Consider the following 25,928-nt stretch of genomic DNA (forward strand, 5'->3'; position numbering starts at 1 on the left):
GATTACGTCAACTCGGGGCGCTTACAAGTGACGTCACCGATAGCCGGGAGCCACGAGTCGGGGGACATGGTAACGTTGTGAATTCAGTTGTTATTGATTATGTGCTGAAAATGTTGTTTTTCCCTTTTAATACTTGTCTGTAATTGTGCATTTTTAGGGAGAGTTTAGGCTCGGGGGCCTTGTGGCCTCCCTGCCGCTTATAGCAACGTTTATAGTACTGAAACCAGAGTTCAGCTTTCAGGTTGATGTGGAAGATGTAAGATTTAACAGCTTTTAATCAATTGAGGATGTGGCAGAAGTTACAGAAAGGACTAAGCACTGTAGAGTAGTCTGCAAACAGCCCTGCACCTGCTATATGTTGGAGGGAAACACGAAGCAGCTGAAGATGATTGGGCTAAGGACATTTCCCTGAGGAATTTGGACCGTGATGAATGGCTTCCAAAAGCCTTAATCATCTTTTAGAGATACAGCACTGAAACAGGCCCTTTGGCCCACCGAGTCTGTGCCGACCATCAACCACCCATTTATACTAATCCTACACTAATCCCATATTCCTACTACATCCCCACCTGTCCTTGTATATTTCCCTACCACCTACCTATACTAGGGGCAATTTATAATGGCCAATTAACCTATCAACCTGCAAGTCTTTGGCATGTGGGAGGAAACCAGAGCACCCGGAGGAAACCCACGCAGACACAGGGTGAACTTGCAAACTCCGCACAGGCAGCACCCAGAATCGAACCCGGGTCCCTGGAGCTGTGAGGCTGCGGTACGTGCCACTGTGCCGCCCTCGTGTCCGGCATAACTTCAGCTATTGGACAGTTTTCCCTTCAATTCCTGTTGCCTTTAAGGCTCCTTGGTGCTATATTGAGTCAAATGCTGCCCTGTGTTGAGGCTAGCTGCTTTTACTTCTCTGGTGTTCAGCTTAAGGCTGTGATAAGACTTGAGAGACTAGTGGCTTTGGTACAACCTGAATTGAGTATCACTAAGCAAGTTCTAGGTGAGTAAGTGTTACTTGATTGTACTCTTGATGGCTTCTTCCAATACCATACTGCTAATTAGGTACAGTTAGATTTGTCTGTATTTTAGTGGATAGGACATACCTGTGCAATTATCTACAATGTCTGGGTAGAGTCATAGGGTTACACAGCACAGAAACAGGCCCTTCAGCCCAACGTGAGTGTGCCGACCATCAAGCACCCATCCAATCTAATCCCATTTTCCCGCACTTGGCCCGTAGCCTTGTATGTAGGTGCTAGTGTTATTGCTTGATTGGGAGCGTGGCTAGTTCTGGTAGGTAGGTCTTCTGCATTACAGCCAGGATTTTATCAGGGCCCACAGGCTCCACTGTATCTAGTGCACTCAAGCACTTTGTAATGTCACATGGGTGGAACTGAATTGCTTAGATAATGACATATATGATAGTAGAAATGTCAATTTCACACTTTTTTGGCTGAATACATTTGCAAATATCTCAGTCTTGCCTCTTTGTGCTGACATACTGGGCTCTGTCATAGTTAAGGATGGGGATGCTGAAGGAATCTCCTCGTACTAATATTAAAGCGACGTCACCATTATTCAAACTTATGTTTATAATTGACACATTTCTATTTATTCTCCTAAAGGGGACAAGTTAGGCTTGTAAGTGACTTGCTTTTTTTATCCTATGCTATCAATATCTTGGTTGTTAACATTTGAGTTTTGTTTTATTTTTCAGGGAAAAGCAAAGAAAACAAGAAAATATGCAACCATGAAGCGAATGATTAGTTTGCGAGATACAAGAATGTAAGCTTTTTGAATTCCAATCAGAGGGGATTTAAAAGGATAGACTAGGCTAGCATTCTCTATTTTCTTTGCTGATTTATTGCATTGCTTGAGACTTCCTACTTGAAAGCAATGGCGTCTTCAGATCCAAACTGAAGGCGTATTATTCTGTTAACATTTGTTCCCATTTGTGTGGGAGGGGCTTTCTATATTCCTGAAGCAACTTTCTATGAAAAATGGCTTAACAGTATTACATTTCTTCAGCTGCGCACAAAATGGCAAGTTGCCACTCTTGGTTAGACATTTGATTTCAGGCACAGGGTACAAGCCATAGCTTTTCTGCATTTAGAGCAGAAAAGTCTCTGACTTAGTCCTGGGTCTGTCCCAGGTTGGTTGATCTCAGTAGGGACAGTGGTAAGGTTTCTGCAATTACCCTTCATGCTGTTGCATTGAGGAAGGGAAAACTGGCCTATGGTTGCTGTTCCTGACCTTTGTTCAGTGACTCTTGCTAGAAGTATAGATGTTGAATACGGAAGGGGGAGATGTTGATTAAACTGTACTGTCCTCCTAAGCAAATAACCTACTGGCAGTCAGTCAACATTGTATGAATAATAACCACTTGTGCAAGGTGCTGGTGGGTGACTGGTGCCTGTAAAACCCCAGGAAGAAGTCAATATCTTGTGTGTAAGTGGAACATTTGGCAGAGGATATTTCTAACTCAGAGTTTTGTGCCATTTCTCTGCAGGAAGGTGTGTATCTGTTGCTTTAACAATAACAGAGCCTCCATTGGGTAAAATATGAACTCAGCTCCCACACATTGGTGGTCATAATCTTCCTAAGGAGCTGGTTGATTTAATATACAAGGTAGTAAATTTGTTATTTTTTTTCAGAAAAGAAAAAGACAGAGCAAAGCCTCAGAAGAAGATAAAAGAGGATCCCAGTGCCCTGAAAGTAAAAGAAGTGTATGTTTGAAACAAGGATTTAAAGATTTATATATTTTAAATTAGCAGTTTTATATGGTTAAATATTATGGAGGTGAAAATTGCTAGGCATGGAATACTCTCTGCTGCCCCTATGCAGACAGCACTTCGCACGCTCAGTCCTTGTATTTATATAGCGCCTTTAACATCTTTGCCACTAAGACCATCCAATCAGCTGCCTCTGCTGCATCCCTTCTTTCCACTAGCCCACAGGGCCAAACTTCCTCTCAAGGTTCTCCCTGCCCTAACCCTGAATCTTTCTCTAGTTTCTTTCCTAAATCTCCTCCTCATGTCCTCTCTGTGCTCATCTTGTCCATGAGACCTACCTCCTGCTCCCTTGACCCTATTCCCACTAAATTGCTGTTACTCAACTTCCCCTCCTGGTTCCCATGTTAGCTGATCGTGTTAACACTTCTCTCTTTTTAAGTGTTGTCCCTCTCTCCTTTAAAGCTGTTGCCATCACCCCTGCTCTCAAAAAAAAAACTTGATCTTACTGTCCTTGTAAACTGCTGCCCCATCTCCAACCTCCCTTTCCCTCCAAAGTCCTTGAACGTAATGTTGCTTTCCAAATCCGTGCCCATCTTATCTGGAAATCCATGTTTGAATTCCTCCAATCAGGTTTATGCCCCTGCTACATTACTGAAATAGCTCTTATCAAAGTCATAAATTACATGCTGTGTGATTGTAACAAAAATAAACTATCTATCCTCATTCTTCTTGACCTGTCTGCAGCCTTTGACACACTATCTTCCTCCAAAGCATCTCCACTGTCGTCCAGCTGGGTGGGATTGCTGTAACCTTGTTCCGTTCCTATCTATCTAATTGTAGCCAGGGTATCATTTGCAATCGCTTCTCTTCCTGCTCCAGCATCGTTACCTCTGGTGTCCCCCAAGGATCTAACCTTGGTCTCCCCTATTTCTCATCTACATGCTGTCCCTTGGCGACATCATTTGAAAGCACAGTATTGGTTTTCACATGTATGCTGACGATACCGAGCTTGACCTCACCACCACCTCTCTTGACTGTTGCTCAATTATCAGACTGCTTATCCAACATCCAGTACTGGATGAACAGAAATTTCCTCCAATTAAGTATTGGGAAGACTGAAACCGTTGTTTTCGGTCCCTGCTCCAAACTCTGTTCCCTAGCTAGCAACTCCATCCCTTTCCTTGGCAACTGCCTGAGGCTAAGCCAGTCTGTTTGCAACTTTAGTGCCATATTTGACCCAGAAATAAGCTTCTGACCACAAATTCGTGCCATCACTAAGACTGCCTATTTCCACCTCCATAATATCTTTGCCCCTGTCTCAGCTCATCTGCTGCTGAAATCCTCATTCATGCCTTTGTTACTTCTAGAACTGACTATTCCAACATACTCCTGGCTACTCTTCCACATTTTACCCTCTGTAAACTTGAAGTCATCCAAAATTCTGCTGCCTGTGTCCAGTATCCTTGCACAACGAATCGGCCCCTGGATCAGCTGCAATCAGCTTGTAAAGGCATCATAATCTGATCTGTTTTTAATACCAGTATTCTGAGAGAAAATGTATAATTAGTAATTTAGAAGTGTCAAATTCAGTGTTCTAAGAGGCGCTGTTTTGAAGTCTGATGACTCTGGAAACCATTCAAAATAGCATACTGTTGTAATACTGGGTTCATCTGAAGCAGCAGAATATTGGAGACTATTTCTATTAAGATGAGGTGAAATTTGTAAAATGATACAACACAGAAGGAGGCCACACATCCCATTGTTACTGTGCTGGGCACATCTTTGTCAAAGCAAAGCTTACTTTATTGGGATTTTCATTTCATAATTATTACTAGTTCATCTTAGAAAATTGGAATTCATTGCTTTAAAACTGCAATAGTACGTTGAACCATCAACATTCTACCACAGAGTTCACGCCCAGAACTCTGAGCACAATGACTTTACAATCTCAGCTCTTTCTTGATCAGCCAGGAGAGTGACATGCATGGATCTCCAGACCAAGCTATTGAGAAATCCAGACCGCTTAGAGTTTCTACTTGGCTGCTATGCAGTCTCTCCCCATAGGAAAAAATGCCCCCATACCTTATTTATATACAGATTTACAGATATCGTTTAGGGACCTAAGATACTGAAGTTTAACCAGCTAAAACTATACAGTCTATCAATATACAGCTTTGGCAAGCATCCCACTACTTTTCCAGTCAGGAACAGATGCCTGTGCTCAGTAGGATTTTGGCTTGCAGTGCTATCTAGCGCTACCCAGTGACTGGACTTGACCTTCAGGTTCAATTAGTGTGTACCCTTTACCCATCCCCCACCCCCACCCCAACACCTGATAGGAATTATGGTAGGTGCCATCCCTGCATATGAGTGCCTGTTCACATACCTAGCTTCCAATTCTTGTCCCAAATCTCTGTCTCTTCAACAATATGATGGACACTTGCCTTCAGTGGTGGAAGGACCTGTCTCATTGTTCCTGATGACCACGTACAATGTTGCATATCAGGTTTACTCCTTACCAGCTATTTTAACAAAATTGTCATCTGAAGGACTTTGGCAAAGAGATGTTGACTGCCTGTTGTAAGCTTGACTTCACCTTCACCATACTCAGTGGCAGGTTGGTGACATCAGCCTTGCTATTGAAATGTGCTTCCTTACAGGGACAGGTGAAAAGTTGAGGAGTCATCCCGGGGCACCTCTTGCATGGCTGGTAATGATCAGTTCAGAGATACAGGAATGTACATGGTAATCGGGTACCTGCCCTATCATTGACAGAACACAGAACATAACCTACAAAATAAAAGGAGGTGATGAGGTGATGCCCTCTCAACAACACAAACAGAAAGGAACAAATACAACATAGAGTGGAATTTGCTCTTGACCAAATTGCTATGAGTTGCATGGTATGCTAGCAGCATCTGTTGACAGGGTGAAGTACTGCAAGACATGGTGTTAAGTAGATGGGAACTCTGAGAACCAGAAAATTTTCACACTGTTAATGCATAGACAAATATATCTGCTAAACTTTTTTTAAATAATTAACTAATTAATCAATAAGTAGAGGAGTAACTAAACCAGAGGGAGGAGGTAACTGTATTTAGCATTTAATATTTACAGTAGAAATCTAGTGCTAGGGACCATATAGTTAATTGTAACTTAATTTAGTAATGATTTAATAAGTATTTAAGTACTTATTTTAAATTAATTTAATTAGTGCTAGAAATGTCAGTTAGAGGGGTAAAGTGCTTCACCTGTGAGATGTGGGAGGTTCATGACGCTTCCAGCATTCTGGACAAGTACATCTGCAGGAAGTGTACCCAATTGCAGCTCCTCACAGATCGCATGGATCGGTTGGAGCAGCAATTGGATGCACTTAGGAGCATGCAGGTGGCAGGAAGCATCAGAGACAGGACTTTTAAAGACGTGGTTACACCCAAGGTGCAGGCAGATAGATGGGTGACCGCTAGAAGGGGCAGGCAGTCAGTGCAGGAATCCCCTGTGGCTATCCCCCTCTCTAACAAGTATACCGTTTTGGATACTGATGGGGGGGATGGCCTATCGGGGGGGAAAACAGCAGCAGCAGCCAGAGCAGTGGCACCACGGCTGGCTCTGTTGTTTAGCAGGGAGGGGCAAAGCGCAGAAGAGCAATAGTTATAGGGGACTCTATAGTCGGGCACAGAAAGGCGCTTCTGTGGACATGAAAGAGACTCCAGGATGGTATGTTGCCTCCCTGGTGCCAGGGTCAAGAATGTTTCTGAACGGGCAGGGGGCATTCTGAAGGGGGAGGGTGAGCAGCCAGAGGTTGTGGTACACATTGGTACTAACGACATAGGTAGGAAGAGTGACGAGGTCCTACAGGGGGAGTTAGGTAGTAAGTTAAAAACAGGACCTCTGGGGTTATAATCTCGGGATTACGTGCTAGTGAGGCTAGAAATAGGAAGATCGTGCAGCTAAACATGTGGCTGAACAGCTGGTGCAGGAGGGAGGGTTTCAGATATCTGGATCATTGGGATCTCTTCCGGGACAGGTGGGACCTGTACAAGAAGGACGGGTTGCATCTAAACTGGAGGGGCACAAATATCCTGGCTGCGAGGTTTGCTAGCATCACTCAGGAGGGTTTAAACTAGTGTGGCAATATCCCTCGTTATCCAAGGTTCCCGAAACTTGCCAAACTTATCCTTAAGGATAAGAGCAGTCCTCGGGTGAACGTGCTAAATTGGGGAAAGGCTAGTTATAACAATATTAGGCAGGAACTGAAGAATTTAGATTGGGCTCGACTGTTTGAGGGTAAATCAACATCTGACATGTGGGAGTCTTTCAAACGTCAGTTGATTAGAATCCAGGACCGGCATGTTCCTGTGAGGATGAAGGATAAGTTTGGCAAGTTTCGGGAACCTTGGATAACGAGGGATATTGTGAGCCTAGTCAAAAAGAAAAAGGAAGCATTCGTAAGGGCTAGAAGGCTGGGAACAGACGAAGCCCTTGAGGAATATAAAGACCGTAGAAAGGAACTTAAGCAAGGAGTCAGGAGGGCTAAAAGGGGTCATGAAAAGTCATTGGCAAACAGGATTAAGGAGAATCCCAAGGCTTTTTATACGTCTATAAAGAGCAAGAGGGTAGCCAGGGAAAGGGTTGGCCCAGTCGGACAGAGGAGGGAATCTATGCATGGAGCCAGAGGAAATGGGCGAGGTACTTAATGAGTACTTTGCATCAGTATTCACCAAAGAGAAGGACTTGGTGGATGATGAGCCTAGGGAAGGGAGTGTAGATAGTCTGGGTCATGTCATTATCAAAAAGGAGGAGGTGTTTGGTGTCTTGAAAAGCATTAAGGTAGATAAGTCCCCAGTGCCTGATGGGATCTACCCCAGAATACTGAGGGAGGAAATTGCTGGGGCCTTGACAGAAATCTTTGTATCCTCATTGGCTACAGGCGAGGTCCCAGAGGACTGGAGAATAGCCAATGTTGTTCGTTTGTTTAAGAAGGGTATCAAGGATAATCCAGGAAAATATAGGCCGGTGAGCCTTGTGTCAGTGGTAGGGAAATTATTGGAGAGGATTCTTCGGGACAGGATTTACTCCCATTTGGAAACAAGTGAACTTATTAGCGAGAGGCAGCATGGTTTTGTGAAGGGGAGGTCGTGTCTCACTAACTTGATCGAGTTTTTTGAGGAAGTGACGAAGATGATTGATGAAGGAAGGGCAGTAGATGTCATTTACGTGGACTTCAGTAAAGCCTTTGACAAGGTCCCTCATGGCAGACTGGTACAAAAGGTGAAGTCACACGGGATCAGAGGTGAGCTGGCAAGATGGATACAGAGCTGGCTCCGTCATAGAAGACAGAGGGTAGCAGTGGAAGGGTGCTTTTCTGAATGGAGAGCTGTGACTAATGGTGTTCTGCAGGGATCAGTGCTGGGACCTTTGCTGTTTGTAGTATATATGAATGATTTGGAGGAAAATGTAGCTGGTCTGATGAGTAAGTTGCGGACGACACAAAGGATTGTCAGAGGATACAGCAGGATATAGATCGTTTGGAGACTTGGGTGGAGAAATGGCAGATGGAGTTTAATCCGGACAAATGTGAGGTAATGCATTTTGGAAGGTCTAATACCTAATAGTAACCTGTCTCTAGATGCCGAAATCAACAAGCGCATGGGAAAGGCTTCCACTGCTATGTCCAGACTGGCCAAGAGAGTGTGGGAAAATGGCGCACTGACACGGAACACAAAAGTCCGAGTGTATCAAGCCTGTGTCCTCAGTACCTTGCTCTATGGCAGCGAGGCCTGGACAACGTATGTCAGCCAAGAGCGGCGTCTCAATTCATTCCATCTTCGCTGCCTCCGGAGAATACTTGGCATCAGGTGGCAGGACCGTATCTCCAACACAGAAGTCCTCGAGGCGGCCAACATCCCCAGCTTATACACACTACTGAGTCAGCGGCGCTTGAGATGGCTTGGCCATGTGAGCCGCATGGAAGATGGCAGGATCCCCAAAGACACATTGTACAGCGAGCTCGCCACTGGTATCAGACCCACCGGCCGTCCATGTCTCCGCTTTAAAGACGTCTGCAAACGCGACATGAAATCCTGTAACATTGATCACAAGTCGTGGGAGTCAGTTGCCAGCGTTCGCCAGAGCTGGCGGGCAGCCAGAAAGGCGGGGCTAAAGTGTGACGAGTCGAAGAGACTTAGTAGTTGGCAGGAAAAAAAAAAGACAGAGGCGCAAGGGGAGAGCCAGCTGTGTAACAGCCCCGACAAACAAATTTTTCTGCAGCACCTGTGGAAGAGCCTGTCACTCTAGAATTGGCCTTTATAGCCACTCCAGGCGCTGCTCCACACACCACTGACCACCTCCAGGCGCTTACCCATTGTCTCTCGAGATAAGGAGGCCAAAGATAAGAGATAAGGAGATAAAATACAGGTGGGAAGTATACAGTAAATGGCAGAACCCTTAGGAGTATTGACAGGCAGAGAGATCTGGGCGTACAGGTCCACCGATCACTGAAAGTGGCAACGCAGGTGGATAAGGTAGTCAAGGCATGCAGCACGCTTGCCTTCATCGGTCGTGGCATAGAGTATAAAAATTGGCAAGTCATGCTGCAGCTGTACAGAACCTTAGTTAGGCCACACTTGGAATATTGCGTGCAATTCTGGTTGCCACACTACCAGAAGGACGTGGAGGCTTTGGAGAGGGTACAGAAGAGGTTTATCAGGATGTTGCCTGGTCTGGAGGGCATTGGCTATGAGGAGAGGTTGGATAAACTCTGATTGTTTTCACTGGAACGACGGAGGTGGAGGGGCGACATGATAGAGGTTTACAAAGTTATGAGCGGCATGGACAGAATGGATAGTCAGAAGCTTTTTCCTAGGGTGGAAGAGTCAGTTACTGGGGGACATAGGTTTAAGGTGCGAGGGGCAAAATTTAGAGGCGATGTGCGAGGCAAGTTTTTTTTTTTACACAGATGGTGGTGAGTGCCTGGAACTTGCTGCCGGGGGAGATGGTGGAAGCAGGTACGATAGCGACGTTTAAGAGGCATCTTGACAAATACATGAATAGGATGGGAATAGAGGGATACGGACCCCGGAAGCGTAGAAGGTTTTAATTTAGACAGGCATCAAGATCGGCGCAGGCTTGGAGGGCCGAATGGCCTGTTCCTGTGCTGTACTGTTCTTTGTTCTATTCCCCTGTTTATCTTCAAAAATCAAGAAAAAACATGATTAGCTTGTTTAATTAAAGGAAACTGAAGGTAACATTTGGTCATTAGAGAAATGACGTACCTTTTTCTTTTCACTTTCCCAGGATAAAGTATCCTTCCTGCCTGTTTTTCCAATATAACATGCAGCTGGGTCCTCCCTACTACATCCTAGTTGACACCAATTTCATCAACTTCTCTATCAAGACCAAGCTGGACATTGTGCAATCGATGATGGACTGCTTGTATGCAAAGTGTAAGTGGCTGTCAGCAGTCCAGTTTACTAATTTAATTCTGTATACGTTCCATTATCTCTTTTTATGTTGGATGCTCGTTTGGTGTGAGGATATTACTTCCTTTCTTTTCCTCCCTTCCTCCCCCCGCCCGCCCCCCACAAGTCCTTTTGGTCTCCCTAAGTCATGTACCAACTGCAGATATCACTACCAGCTTAGAGGAAATGAGTGGACCTGCGATGATTTTTCCTATTTTTCCCCTGTCCCTTCTGGGATGAAACCTTGGTACTTTCCCAGCACAATACAGAAGAGGTCAGAAATCAGCATTAGGGCTTGGAATAAGAACAATAGAAATAGGACCAAGAGTAGACCAGATGGCCCATCGAGTTTGTCCTGCCATTCAATATGATCATGGCTGACCTTGGACTTCAACTCCACTTTCCTGCTTGCTCCCCATATCCCTTGATTCCCCAAGAGACCAAACATCTGTTGATCCCAGCCTTAAATATATTCAACAATGGAGCATCCACAACCCCCGGGTAGAGATTTCCAAAGACTCTCAACCATCTGAATGAAGAATTTTCTCCTCATCTCAGTCCTTAAATGATTGACCCCTTATCCTGAGACTGCACCCCCATGTTCTAGATTCCCCAGCCAGGGGAAACAACCTCTCAGTGTCTACCCTGTCAAGCCCCTTTAGAATCTTTTATGCTTTAATTAGATCACCTCTCATTCTTTTAAACTCCAGCGAGTATTGGCCCAATTTACTCAGCCTCTCATCATAGCACAACCCTCTCATCTCCAGAAACAATTTAGTGTACACCTCCAATGCAAGTATATCCTTCCTTAGATATGGCAACCAGAACTACACACAGTTTTCCAGGTATGGTCTCACCAAAGCCCTGTACAATTGTAGCAAGACTTCTTCTTGTAATCCAATCTTCTTGCAATAAAGGCCAACATGCCATTTGCCTTCCTAATTGCTTGCTGTACCAGCATGCTAACTTTGTGTTACTTATACCAGCACACCCAAGTCTCTCTGAACATCAGTATCTGCAAGTATCATGGCTTTAAAAAAATATTCTGCTCTTCTATTCTTATGACCAAAGTGAATAACCTCACACTTCCCACATTATGCTCCATCTGCCATCTTGTTGCCCACTCACTTAATCTGTCTATATCTCTTTGCAGCACCTCTGTAGCCTCCTCATAACTTCACAGGTTGCAGAGGCATTGAACAAATATTTTGTGTCTGTCTTCACAGTAGAAGTCATAAGTTCCATCCCAGAAATAGGCAGTAACTTAGGGGCTAAAAAGAGTGAGGAAATTAAGGATATTGATATCAGTCGAGAAAAAGTATTGGAGAAACTTGAGGGACTAAAATCTGACAAGTCCCCAGGACCAGATGGCCTACATCCTCGGGTTCGAAAAGAGATAGCTGCAGAGATGGTGGATGCGCTGGCTATGATTTTTCAGAATTCCTTAGATTCAGGAATGGTCCTGTCAGATTGGCAGTTGGCAAATGTTACACCACTTTTCAAGAAAGGAGGTAGAGAGAAAACTGGGAACTACAGGCCAGTTAGCCTAACATCGGTTGTTGGGAAGATGCTGGAAACTATTTATTAAGGAAGTCTTAACATTGCACTTGGAAAAGCCTGGTATGATTAGAACAAGTCAGCATGGTTTTACTAAAGGGAGATCCTGTTTGACAAATTGATTAGAGTTTTTTGAGGATGTAACTAGTAGGGTAGATAAAGGGGAACCAGTGGATGTGGTGTCCCTGGATTTTCAAAAGCCATTCAAAAAGGTGCCATATAAAAGATTAATAGGCAAGGTAAGGGCTTATGGTGTTGGGGGTAATATATTAGCGTGGATAGAGGATTAGTTAACAGATAGGAAGCAGAGAGTGAGCATAAATGGGGCATTTTCAAGTTGGCAGGCAGTGAATAGTGGGGTGTGACAAGGATCCGTGCTGGGGCCTCAGCTATTTACACTATATATTAATGACTTGGGTGAAGAGACAGAGAGTAATGTATCTAAGTTTACTGATGATGCAAAGCTCGGTGGAAAGGTAAGCTGCGGGGAGGATGTAGAGAGGCTGCAAAGAGATATAGACAGGTTAAGTGAGTGGGCAACAAGATGTAAAATGGAGTATAATGTAGGGAAGTGTGAAGTTGTTCACTTTGGTCGTAAAAATAGTAAATCAGAATATTTTTTAAAAGGTGTGAAACTGGTATGTGTTGATGTTCAGTGAGACTTGGGGGTACTCGTACAAAAGTTAACATGCAGGTACAGAAGGCTACTAGGAAGGAAAATGGCATGTTTGCCTTTGTTGCAAGGGGATTGGAGCACAGGAATAAAAAAGTCTTACTAAAATTGTACAGGGCTTTGGTGAGACCGCACCTGGAATACTGTGTGTGGTTTTGTTCTCCACATTTAAGAAAGAATATACATGCACTGGAGGCAGTGTGGCAAAGATTTACTAAATTGGTCCCTGGGATGAGAGGCTGAGTAAATTGGGCCTATATTCTCTGGAGTTTAGAAGAATGAGAGGCGATTTAATTGAGATATACAAGATTCTGAAAGGGTTTGATCGGGTAGAAGCTGAGAGATTTTTCCCACTGGTCAGGGAATCTAGAACACAGGGACACAGTCTCAGGATAAGGGGTCAATCATTCAGGACTGAGATGAGGAGAAATGACTACACTCAAAGGGTTGTGAATCTTTGGAATTCTCTACCCCAGAGGATTGTGGATGCTCCATTATTGAATACATTTAAGGCTGGGATAGATAGATTTTTGGTCTTGCAGGGAATCAATGGATATGGGGAGCGGGCAGGAAAGTGGATTTGAAGCTCAAGATCAGCCATGATCGTATTGAACGGCGGAGCAGGCTCGATGGGCCATACGGTCTACTCTTGGTCCTATTTCTTGTGTTCTTATCACAAATACACAAACTGACAAAAATAAAATCACTGGCACACATTGGGACTTGAAGATGGAAGCGTAAGGATACAGAAAACCACAGGAAAGAGGGCGAGTGAGGAACAGGCATACTAGGACAGAGAAAAGATATGCATCGACAGAAAAAGCTAAGATACAAACTGGCAGAGTGAGATAACCACAGACACATACAGAGATGGAAAGAAACTGGGACACACACACACACACACACACACACACACACACACACACACAAACTGGACATACAAGGATAGAAAATGAACTTGATCATTTACTGTCAAGGATGGAGTTGTTAAATGAATGAGTTGCAAGTGACTGTTTCAATAAAATTGTGCAAAATTGGACAAATAACCAGATATTAAGCATTACTTCTTATAAGATGGGTATTGCTGGCAAGGCTCTCTTTTTAAGTTGAAAGAGGGAGAAGTTCCAGTATGAAATTGAAGCAGATGATGTCAGGTGTGACCTCTGAATTTTTTCTAGGTGTTCCCTGTATCACAGACTGTGTGATGGCAGAAATCGAGAAGCTGGGACAGAAGTACAGGGTCGCACTCAGGTAAAATAACTTCTCGAACAGGTTCATCAGTGTTTCACCTAAACTCAAAAACCCATCCAGGAGTATGTATGTGTGTTTTTTATTCATTAGTGGGATGTGAGCACCTCTGGCCAGGCCAGCATTTATTGCCCATCTCCAGTTGCCCTTGAGGTGGTGCTGAACCGCCGCCTTGAACAGCTGCAGTCCATGTGGTGAAAGTACTCCCCAGTGCTGTGAGGGACAGTTTCCAGGATTTTGACCAGCAATGATGAACGAACGATGATATATTTCCAAGTCAAGATGGTGTGAGACTTGGGAGTGGTGATGCCTTTATCTAGTAGCTGTATCGTCACCATTACTGATAAAACCGCTTTTTATTCCAGGTTCATTTAATTAACGGAATTTAAATTGCCAGCTGCCATGGTGGCATTTGAACTCATGTCTCCGTGTCATTAGTCCAAGCCTCTGGATTACTAATCCAGTAAAAGAACCACTGTGCAATTGTTCATATGTGACTTACTTTGGGTATCCCAATGTTCTGTCCAGGTGTCATAGTTTTACATAGAGTTCCAGAGGTGGTGGTAATACCAGTTTTCAAGCAATAGCTATTCATTTTGTGCAATGAATCACTTGCTTAAGCATGACATCTTCTGTCCTTAGGCTCAGTATCACACTGCATTGCATTTACCCACAGAAGAATTCTTCCTTGGGCATGAAACAAATTTCTCTAGCTATCGAAGCAAGTGAAAACACACTTGCTGGGATATAGGAATCTAAGGAGTAGTCCAAAACATGGAAGCCAAAGATATCTAGAGTAAAGAAATTGCATATATGTTCAATGTCAGTCGTTGGGAGACCTTAACACTACTCCTGAATTTGTAACATTTTTGTTGTACTTTTCCAGAATTGCCAAGGATCCACGCTTTGAGCGACTACCCTGCACACACAAAGGAACATATGCTGATGATTGTCTAGTGCAGAGAGTCACGCAGGTGAGAATAAACACCATTGTTCTTTTATCAAAATATTTTAGTAACATTTGTATTTTAGTTAATTATTTCCCCTCTAATATCTGCCTCTCCTAAAGGCATTGAATCATACGAGGCTACAGTTTCGCAAGCACCAGCAGCTCCCTTATACCTCACACAAATAACCATTCTTCACGGGTGGTCATGAGATATATATCTCAGCCTTTTCCACTATCTGTATGCATGCACATTCCAGCAAGACTTATTAAATAATGGGTCTAACCCTGGGAAATAGGAGGAGGGCAATTGTAGCATCCCTATCATTACTCCAGTTGTGATAACTTAATACAGCCAGGACCAGAGTTTGATTGTGAGACCTTCCTGGATTGTGTCTCTATTCTGGCCTTAGATTTATTTGCAAAATTGCAGGAGTAGACCAGACTGTGTTTGCATTTTATCTTGTATGATATCCCTGTGCACAAACTCGAGTTTAAATGTCCAAGGAAATCATAGTCGTACAGCATTGAAGGAGGCCTTTCAGCCCATTGAGTCTGCACCAACTCTTTCAATAAGTATTTCAGTTAGTTCCACTCTCCCGTTCTTTCCCCATGTTCCTGCAATTTTTTTCCTTCAAGCATTTATCCAATTCCCTATTGAAAGCTACTATTGAATCTGTATCCACCACCCGATCAGGCTGTGCATTCCAAATCTTAACCACTCATTGCGCAAAAGAAAAGTATTTCCCCATGTCACCTCTGGCTCTCTTAACAAATCCCCTTAAATCTGTGCCCTCTGGTTATCAACCCTTCAGCCATTGGAAACAGTTTCTCTTTATTTACTGTATCTAAACTCTTCATGATTTTAAACAACTCTTATCAAATTTCCTCTTGGTCTTTTAAGGAGAACAACCTAGCTTCTCTAGAATGTCCATACAATTGTAATCCATCATCCTTGGAACCATTCTAGTAAATCTCTTCTGTGCCTTCTCCAAAGCCTTCACATCCTTTCTAAAGTGTGGTGCTCAGTATTGGACACAATTTCTTTTAAAAAGGCAATTTTTAACTTTCATTGTTTTTTCACTTGCAGCACAAATGTTACATTGTAGCAACAGTGGACAGAGATCTTAAGAGGAGGATCCGGAAAATTCCAGGGGTTCCTATTATGTACATCTCTAATCATAGGTAAGAACATAAAACTAGAAAAGGCCATTTATCCTGTCCAATTCCATTAAACAGGACCCAATCTTGGCCATCATTTTCTTAAATAAAATTAGTACCCCTGCAGTCTCTGCTGAACACAAAATCTATCCATTTCTCTTCTGAATGCTTCCGATGAGTCGCTGTGTATTAAATTTGAAAGTTGCCAACTGTTGGTCCATACATTTTCCCAGCATTGGTCCATGTTGTCCTATCTTGGGGTTCTATGTGGCACTCAGCTTTGTTGTGGGAATGGGGTCCTTCATGTACAAACTAGTGGCTGCTCCCTTCCCCCTATTTGAGGGGGGGGGTGACATTTTTCTGACTTGAGAAAGTATGTTTCTCAGTGTCAGCCTGCAGGACTGTTGGGAAATTAATTGTAAGTGATGAATTTGGATAGGCCCTATGCAGTTGTGCAATCTCCAATATAGTGAGGCTACGCCTACATTTTCTACTGAGACCTCTTACTTGCACAGCACTTTTCTTATATTCGTTAGGCAGGAGGCAATCCTACTTGCAATCATCTGGACACCTGCTGTGCCCCAGATAGTTTATTCCAGCCTCCCATATCACCTAAAACCTTTGTTAAATGCCCACGTGTATATTCTCAGCCTCATGCATGCATACATCTTCACTTCTAGTCCATCTACACTGAAAATATATTTTTATTAAAGAGCACTACAAGCTGTGACTGAAAAGTATTGAAGAAAAAATATGCATTCATTTTTGAACCTAAAGGAAACAAATTATTAGAATAAAGTAAAATACTGTGGATGCTGGAAACACTAGATTAGCCCTTGTCATTTACCACCAACATAGTGAATTATTTACGTGTGTGTGTGACTTTGCAAATTCTTTGAAACAATAGCTTTGGTAACAACACTGGGGACATATTGGCTCGAAAAAATATTATTTGTAAGGACCAATATAATTTTTATACACATTCAAAAAAAAATCCAGACATATGACTCAAGCTTGTGTGGTATTAATTATGGACCCTTCGGCTACTATTGATGAGGTAACTCATTCTAGAGATGCTTTCTCCTGTGTACTGGCAAAACTAGTCATTTGATACTGAACACTTGTAAGAGCCAAAGCTTTAGCTATTCACTCCCCTGTTGCAGCCAAGTCAGACTTGAGCCTTCTCATTCCTGTTTAGATGGAAAACTAAACTGTGAAATTTGTTTTCATCTAATCAGATGATATGATTATCAGCTTAAGATTGGAGGACAGATTTTTGGAAGCACTGGAGAATGGGTACCAAAGGCATAAGCCTGCATCATAGTGTCAAAAACAAATTAGTGCCTATGGTGGCCATCTGGTCCATTGTACCTGTGCTGATATTAGCCCCACATTGGAATTATCTACTCGAATCCCATTTTTCTGCTAATTCCCTCGATGCTGTGGCAAGTTTTGTTTTCTTGTCCTAACTGGTCACCTCTTATGAATCTCCACTTGTTCTAATATCCACAGCTTGAGCTTAGCCTAACATTTATATTATCCTTGTGAGAATGGGTTTTCCAGCATTTCCCATGAACTGTCCGCTTTGGCTCCGTGGTAGCACACTCAGCTCTAAGTCAGCAAGGTATGAGCTCAAGCCCTGCTCTGGCGACTTGAGCACAAAATCTAAGAAATAGCAGCAGCAGTAAGCCATATGGCCCCTCGAACCTGTCCGCCATTCAATAACATCATGGCTGATCTGATCATGGCCTCAACTCCACTTTCCTCCCGGTTCCCTATAATCTTTGACTCCTCTATAGTTCAAGAATCTGTCTATCTCAACTTTGAATATATTCAATGACTCAGCCTCCTTAGCTGTCTGGGGAGGAGAATTCCAAAGATTTACAATCCTCAAAGAAGAAATTCCTCTTCATCTCCATCTTAAATGGGCGTCATCTTATCTGAAACCCTAGTTCTCGATTTCCCCCAAGAGGGGAAACATCTTCTCAGCATCTACCCTGTCAAACCCCTCAGAATCTTACATGTCAATAAGATCACTCCTCATTCTTCTAAACTCCAATGAGTATAGGCCCAACCTGCTCAACATTTCCTCATAAGACAATGCTTTCATCCCAGGAATCAACAGAGTTAACCATCTCTGAACTGCCTCCAATGCAAGTATATCCCCCCCTTAAATAAGGAGACCAGAACTGTACCCAGTGCTCTTGGTGTGGTCTCACCAACACCCTGTCCAGTTGTGGTAAGACCTCCCTACTTTGATGCTCCATCCCCCTTGTAATAAAGGACAACATTCCATTTGCCTTCCTAATTACTTGCTGCACCTGCATGCTAACTTTTCGTGTTTCATGTATGAGGATACCCAGATCTCTCTGTACCGTAGCATTCTGTAGACTCTCTCAATTTAAATATTATTTTGCTTTTCTGTTCTTTCTACCAAATTGGATAACCTCACATTTTCCCACATTATACTCCATCTGCCAATTTCTTGCCTGTTCACTTAACCTATCTATCCCTTTTCAGACTCTTGGTGTCCTCCTCACAACTTGCTTTCCCACCTATCTTTGTATCATCAGCAAATTTGACTACAATACACACGGTCCCTTCATCCAAGTCATTCATATAGATTGTAAATAGTTGATGCCCCAACATTGATCCCTGCGGCACCCCACTAGTTAAAGTTTGCCAACCTGAAAATGACCCATTTATCCCGATTCTCTCTTTCCTGTTGCCAATTCTCTAACCGTGCTAATATATTACTTCCAACACTATGAGCTTTTATAAATAAAAGCAAAATACTGTGGATGCTGGAAATCTCAAATAAAAACAATAAATGCTGGAAATACTCAGCAGGTCTGGCAGTATCAGTGAAGAGAGAAGCAGAGTTAACGTTTCAGGCCGTGACCCTTCTTCAGAACTATGAGCTTTTGTCTTGCGCAGTAACCTTTTTATGTGGCACCTTGCCTTTTGGAAATCCAAATACACCACATCCACTGGTTCCCCTTTATCCACCCTGCTTATTACATCCTCAAAGAACTCTAGTAAATTTGTCAAACATAATTTCCCTTTCATACAATCAAGCAGAGTCAACATGGTTTTATTATGATTTTCTAACAGTCCTGCTGCAACCTTCATAATGGATTCTCGCATTTTCCCATTGACAGGTTAACTGGCCTATAGTTTCCTGCTTTCTGTCTGTCTCCTTTCATGAATAGAGGTGGTGCATTTGCGGTTTTTCAATCCGCTGGGACCTTTCCAGAATCTAAGGAATTTTGGAAGATTACAACCAATGCATCTGCTATCTCTGCAGCCACTTCTTTTAAGACCCTAGGATGCAGGCCATCAGGCCCAGGGAATTTGTCAGCCTTTAATTTGCCTAGTACTTTTTCTCCAGTGGTAATTGTTTTAAGTTCCTCCCTTTTGCCTATTGATTTTCTATTATTATTGGGTTGCTTTTGGTGTCTTCTACCATGAAGACAAATACAAAATATTTAAGTCTCTGCCATTTCTTTGTGTCCCTTTACTAATTCCACAGTCTCATCCTCTAAGGGACTAACATTTACTTTAGCTACTTTTTATATATTTGTAGAAACTCTTGCTGTCTATTTTTATATTTCTTTCTATTTTTCTCTCATCTATTTTTTTTCCCTCTTGATATTTTTAGTCATCCTTTGCTGGTTTCTAAAATTTTCCCAATCTTCTAGTCTACCACTAATCTCTGCAACATTACCTTTTCTTTCAATTTGATACTGTCAATATTCTTAGTTCGCCACAGATGGTTCATTGTTCTCGTAGAGTCTTTCTTTCTCAATGGAATATGTCTTTGTGAATTATGAAATATCTCCTTAAATATCTGCCACTCCTTATCCATATCCTACCAGTCCACTTTAGCCAACTCTGTCTTCATACCTTTGTTAAGTTTAAAAGTTTGTTTTACACCCTCAAAATGAACGTGAAATTTATCTGGTTATGATCACTGTTCCCTAGAGGATCCTTTACGATATCATTAATTAACCCTGTCTCATTACACATTACTGGATCAAAAATAGCCTGTTCCCTGGTTGTCTCCACGACACTATTTTCTAAGAAATAGTCCCGTATATACTCTATGAACTCGTCCACAAGACTACCTTTGCCAATCAATGATTACTTAGATTAAAATCTAGAAATAGACAATTGAGTGATATTTTAAAACTGAAAACCTAATTAGTTCAATAAAATGCAATAGAGATGGCAGAGCAGGTAATGTGTTGCAGTTGTAGCATATGGGAACAGGTGGATACCAGCGTGCTCCACATCAGCACGTTTTCAACTTTAGGAACTCCAGCTCAGAGTTAATGAGCGGAGTCTGAGCTTTAGACATTGCGTTGCATCATGGGGGAGAAAGTTACCGCGACACTTTGTTCCAAGAGGCAATCATACCCTTAGGTTAAGTACTTCAGATTTAGTCTGTGATAGGGGATCGGAGGGTGTGACTATGAGTAAGGCAGGTTTGGGGATCCAGAAGGTAGCATTGGAGGAGCCTCAGTCCTTGCACTTGTCAAACAGGTACAAGGTTCTTGCAGCCTCTGTTAACGAGAGCAGAGACTGCAGGGAGCATGAGCAAACAGGCACAGCACCATGGTACAGGGGGCTGTTCACTTTGGGAGAGTAAAAAGGAATGTAGTTGTGATCGGGGACAGTATAGTTAGGCAGGTAGATACTGTTCTCTGCAGCCAAGAGTGTGAATCCTGAATGGTGCTTTGCCTGTTCAGTGCCAGGGTTAAGGACATCTTAGCACTGGAGAGAAATTTGGAGTAGGAGGAGAAAGATCCAGTTGTCATGTTCCACCTGGGTAGGACTAAAAGAGATTCTGTTGAGGGAGTATGAGCAGCTAGGGGGGTAAATTTAAAAAGCAGAACCGCAAAGGTAATAACCACTGGATTACTACCTGAGCCATGAGCAAATTGACATAGTGAATAAGATCAGAATTGAATACATGGCTAAAAGGTTGGTGTGGGAGGAATGCGTTCAATTCTTGGGGCACTGGCAGCAGGAGCGGAGGAAGAGGGAGCTGTTCCATTCGGATGGGCATCCCTTGAATTGTGATGGAACCAGTGTTCTGGTGAGTCAAATAACTAGGGCTGTAGTTAAGGCTTTAAACTAAATAGTGGTGGGGGGAGGGTTCAAGTGAGGGGAAATTTAGAAAGTTGAGGAGAAATGACAAGACAATAGGATGGGGAGTAATAACCAGAGTGTGACGGAAAGGAACAGAGCGTACAAACAGAAGAGTGCACCAGCAAATAGGGTCAGAGTATTGAAAGATGGTAAAAAGATTCAATTAAAGGCTCTTTATCTGAATGCACACAACATTTGTAATGAGAGATGAATTGATAAGAACATAGGAAATAGGAGTAGGCAATTCGGCCGCTCGAGCCTGCTGTGCCATTCAACTAGATCATGGTTGATCTTCTACCTGAATGCTATTTTCCCACACTATCCCCATATCCCTTGATGCCTTTTACTATTCTGAAATCTATCGATCTCTGTCTTGAACATTCCAAAGATTCACCACCATCTGAGTGAAGAAATTCCTCCTCATCTTAGTCCTAAATGTGATGGCACAAATAGAAATAAATGGCAAATGGTATGATCCGATAGCCATTACAGAGATGTGATTGCAAGGTGACTAATGCTGGGAACTAAATATTCAGAAGTATAGGTGGAAAAGGAGGTGGGGTAGCTCTGTTAATAAAGGCTGAGATCAGTACAGTTGTGAGAAATGATCTTGGTTGGGAAGATCAAGATGTAGAATCAGTTTGGGTGGAGTTATGAAGTAGCAAAGGAAAGTTACTGGTGGGAGTAGCTACACTGTAGGACAGAGTATAAATCAAGAACTAATGTGACTTGTAAGAAAAATACTGCAATAATCATGGATGACTTTAATCTTCATTATAGATTGGACGACCTAGTCTGCCATTTCAGCGTGGCATCTCTGGCAATGCAGCAGTTATTTAAAATTATACCCCCATACTGAAGGGTTTCTGCATTGTCAGTGTTGCTGCCTGGTTGGTGAATTGTTAAACCCAGGCCTCGACTGTCCTTTGAAGTGAATGAGAAGGACCCATGGCATTATTTGAAGAAGCGCAAGGGAGTTCTACCAGCGTCATGGCTAATGTTAATTCTTGACCAACAGCACTAAACAGATTAACTGGTCATTTCTCTCAGCGCTGCTTGTAGAACCTTACTGTTTGCAAATGTTGGCTGTCACATTGCCCTACATTACAAAAGTGACTGCACTTCAAAATTAATTGGCTCTGAAGCACGTCGGAACACCCTGAGGTCATGAAAGGCACTGTTAAATGCAAGTTCATTCTTCCTTTCTTGCATGTATGCTGGACAGAAAGTGATGCTAAGCAGTTTGAAAATCAGCACTATACAAAAGTATTTTTCTTTCAGGTACAACATTGAACGGATGCCAGATGACTATGGTGCCCCCAGATTTTGAAAAGGCAACAATATTCTACTTGCAACAGAGGATTGGTGTTTGCTGTTTGTCAGATGAAATGCATTTGCCTCGGTACCTTCTGAAGAAACAATTAGCACGTGCATGTTCTGCATTTTGTAGAAAGGATTATTTTTGTTTGCTAGTAAATTAAGTTGTTGTTTTCAGACAGCTGGTTGTAATCTTCTGTAAGTGGGATTGCCTTGTGTTGCTTTTCTTCCAATGGTCTCCCTCCTCGGGTATGGTTCTATAGGTGGTGTTACATTCCAGAGACTAACCAGAGTTGTAATCTTTGAGCCTGGGCAATGGGGTCAGTATCCTTTGGTCTGAAGGAAATGACAGCTGAGCCTCCTTTTATCGTCACTCTGTCCTCATGTGGTTACTTCCAACTGGAAGTATTGTTTACCAGTTGGAAACAGGACCTTTTAATGAATTTTCAAAATCTAGGGAATCAATGTCAGGTAGCATCCCTCCCAAAGTGCTGGCTGAGATACCTAACTTAACAGAGGTGAAGGATTGAATCAATACTGTTCTGAATGGTTGCGATGGTGATTTTATCTTTAAATCATTAGGAAATTTTTTTTGTCATGTGAAATTTTGTACAGTTTTACTCTTCAATATTACTTATACTAACCAATATCTATCTGTTCCTTACTTTGTTTTGGTGACATACTAAAACATGTAACTCAATACCAGGAAATGCCCTTACCATGGTACAAACATACAAACTGTGATGGACGGAAGACTCTGGTCCATCCTGCCTGTCCCCCACAATTGTGATACCTCGTGCATGTATACACACACCAGCCCACCCCCAAATCCAAGTGATCAATGGGGAGAGGTGAAAAAGCAGACAAAAACTCAAGTCAATTTGGCAGGGAAATTCCTCTCTGACCCCCTTAGCTAATCGAAACTATTTTAGGTTACCTTGGTCCTTGCAATTTTATGCTGTACCTAACAGTTAATTTTCTACCCAATCTTTAATATGGCCTGTTTATTTTGGGATTTATCAAGTTATGTTGCTGGGTGGTAGAAGTACTCCTTCAGTTGCATACTGTTTGGTACAGAGTAAAATTACCATTGCAGTGTCCTTCCCCTGCACCCCTCAAAAAGTTGTTCTGGTTGAAACCTTGGGAAACACATCCCCTACTACAAGAGGATTTTATTTCCATTGTCATACCAGTCAAGCTTATGGTGTCAGTAAGCAAGACCGCCCAGTTAGCACAAGCATATGGATAATGTTTTACTCTGGATCCATGCCTACTAGTCAGTAACTATACTGAGACTTTCTGGTCTGTTTTCACTTGAGATGTTTTAGAAATTATTTTTCTTTTTTTAAAAAAAAAAGCAATCTTGGAACAGTATGACTTCGCCATACTGCAGAATTAATGTACAGAAATTTTCAGTTTGATTGCAAAGCATGCAAAAAAAGTCGTAAGAAATTATTTTTCCAGAAGTTAGATAATCCTGTATTTAATATGTATAAAAGCCTATTGTTGAGATGAGTAATTTTAACCTATAATACTCAAATAAAATAATTGTTAAAAGATTATGGTTCTCCCTTACCTGAAATTCTCTCTCTCACTCCACCCTCTCCATATTTCTGTTGAGGAGGGAAAAAGGCTTGATGTCCTATATGGAAGAGACTCATTCAGAAAGTCCATTTTCCTTTCAACTCTCAAAAGTCTCCTTCCATTTGATCTATGGATCTTGTGTGTGACTGCCCATTATATACCTTGACCAATTTCCCTTTCTATTGGAATCAATTGACTGGGCTGTATAATGGGCAGCTAATCAGCTACTGCCGGTTTTAGCCTCACCAAAGTCAACAATTCCACCCTATCAGACTTCCTTAAGCCCAGGTGCGTGGTAACATTTGAACAGACATTCTAAGAGCTAGTTAGTTGTCCTAGTTATTTTGCATGATATTGATACACTGGAAGAACATAAAGGAATAAAAGTAGTAATGTGTAATCAATATGCAATGGCAAATGCATTCTGCAGGATGTACAATTCCAAATTCCAGGATTTCAAATCTGTGGAACTGCTTGCTTCACTCTCCGCCTCCTACAATCTTCAGGCTTTTAAAATTCATGTTGGCATCACCTGACTAATTCCTACCTTTTGCCTAGATTTCTCTTTTTTATTTTCTGTAACTTTGTTGGTGTCCTGCACGATAAATATGTTTTGTCTTCAACATTGTTGGATACTAAAACAACAACAAAAAATGTTAGTTCAAAGAGATAGCTAGGAAGCGGGGAAAATAGAATGGCAAATCATCTCCAAGTCACTGGGTACTTGTAGTGCCCACAAAAATACTTGAAAAAAGATATTGTCTATTTTTTTTCTGTCAAAAGCAATCTCATTGAGACTGAAGTTTCCCAGCTGTAAGTTATCTCTTGGAAAAACCTTTGCAATAGGTCAACTGCATCTTTCCTGATCCCGGATGCTGATCCTAATGAAGGGATGCAACTGAAAAGCTCAAGTGATGACTGGGACTATTTCATTGCATTGTCTTGCTTTCCAGCCAAAGGTGAGACACATCTCAGTCAAAGAATGTGGGGCAAAAATAGGAATTTCTTTCTGGGTTTGTATAGTTTCAATAAATAGAGTTTACAACAAAGACTGCCCCTGCCTTAAGTACAAAAATAATGAAACATGCTATTTATGTTAGATAACAAAGCATGCTTTTTCATGGCCAAGTAGCATGATTAAAATGTTAATCAATGTAGCATTCATTACAACTGATATGTAATTTTTGTTTGGTGTGATGTAATATACCCTCTAATTTTTTTTGTAGTGTGCGGGTGGCTGCGCACGCGTGCCAACCTGAAGGGGCCGCTTGTGCACAGCCTGCGTGGGAACTTTCAGGTTGCTGTGGTGCCGTGCAGCTTAGAAGGACCATTGGGGTGATGTAGAGAGAGTCTAGTTGAAATGCAGGAAAGGAAATACAACTGTTATTGGCCAGTCTACCAGGGTGTGAAGATTGCTAACACTTTTCTGGTTTGATTCCTTCAAATAAATTACTTTAAATCAAAAGGAATCAACTGGATAAATACCTTAATTCTGGCGTCTAATTTTTGGTTCTGATGAGGACATTGATATTGAAGGCTCACATATTCTGCATACACCATATCATTCTGAAAGATACAAGTTGCAACTGTTTACTGTTTCAATAAGTCAATCCATCCAAAGAACCTTTCCATTTCAAGGAACTAGGTAATACAAATGCCAAATCCCAGGCAAATACTTTCAAGGTGTAATGTATTGATAAATCACCAATTCGACCCATGCTATTGGAAGGATGCCCGTTGAGTCTTACTCCTTTACACCAATGTTGCATATGTATCTGAGCTGGATCAAATTGGCTCTCTCTGTACTGCTCTACATAATCTAGTCTGAAAGATGTCAATTATTGACCAAACCAAATTAGTCAACAGGATCAGAGTGCAACACTGAGTGAATGCAACTTAGCTTTACGTGCTAGAGACATCCAAGATGGAGGCAGATACAGAGATATAAGCTGGAATTTTACCTGCAAAAAAGTGCACCCTCCGAGGTGGCCGAGGCACAAAATGGCAGGCGATGACATCAGGTCGGGTCCCCGACGTCATGACGCTCAAACCCATTTTACGCAGGTTGGACGGCGGGCGAGATCAAGACGCCA

The 25,928-nt window shown here is 42.3% G+C and overlaps 1 protein-coding gene across 1 annotated transcript; it reads left to right on the forward strand.

Annotated features, from left to right (window-relative positions):
* Positions 1 to 5: 5 nt before the first annotated feature.
* On the forward strand, positions 6 to 25,300 carry fcf1 (FCF1 rRNA-processing protein). Its single transcript, XM_068038668.1, has 8 exons — positions 6 to 69; positions 1,721 to 1,788; positions 2,658 to 2,729; positions 10,032 to 10,180; positions 13,604 to 13,676; positions 14,560 to 14,647; positions 15,710 to 15,804; positions 22,216 to 25,300. The coding sequence occupies exons 1-8, from the start codon at positions 67 to 69 to the stop codon at positions 22,262 to 22,264; spliced, it is 597 nt and encodes a 198-aa protein (XP_067894769.1). The 5' UTR covers positions 6 to 66; the 3' UTR covers positions 22,265 to 25,300.
* Positions 25,301 to 25,928: the final 628 nt, after the last annotated feature.

Source organism: Heterodontus francisci, chromosome 9 (genome assembly GCF_036365525.1).
Source record: "Heterodontus francisci isolate sHetFra1 chromosome 9, sHetFra1.hap1, whole genome shotgun sequence".
In the NCBI taxonomy this organism is placed as follows: Eukaryota; Metazoa; Chordata; class Chondrichthyes; order Heterodontiformes; family Heterodontidae; genus Heterodontus; species Heterodontus francisci.

Excerpts from the sequence above, each read along its gene's own strand:
- fcf1 (XM_068038668.1), top strand. Across the intron at positions 13,677-14,559 it reads AAGTACAGGGTCGCACTCAG|AATTGCCAAGGATCCACGCT; the intron begins GTAAAATAACTT and ends GTACTTTTCCAG. Across the intron at positions 15,805-22,215 it reads ATGTACATCTCTAATCATAG|GTACAACATTGAACGGATGC; the intron begins GTAAGAACATAA and ends TTTTTCTTTCAG.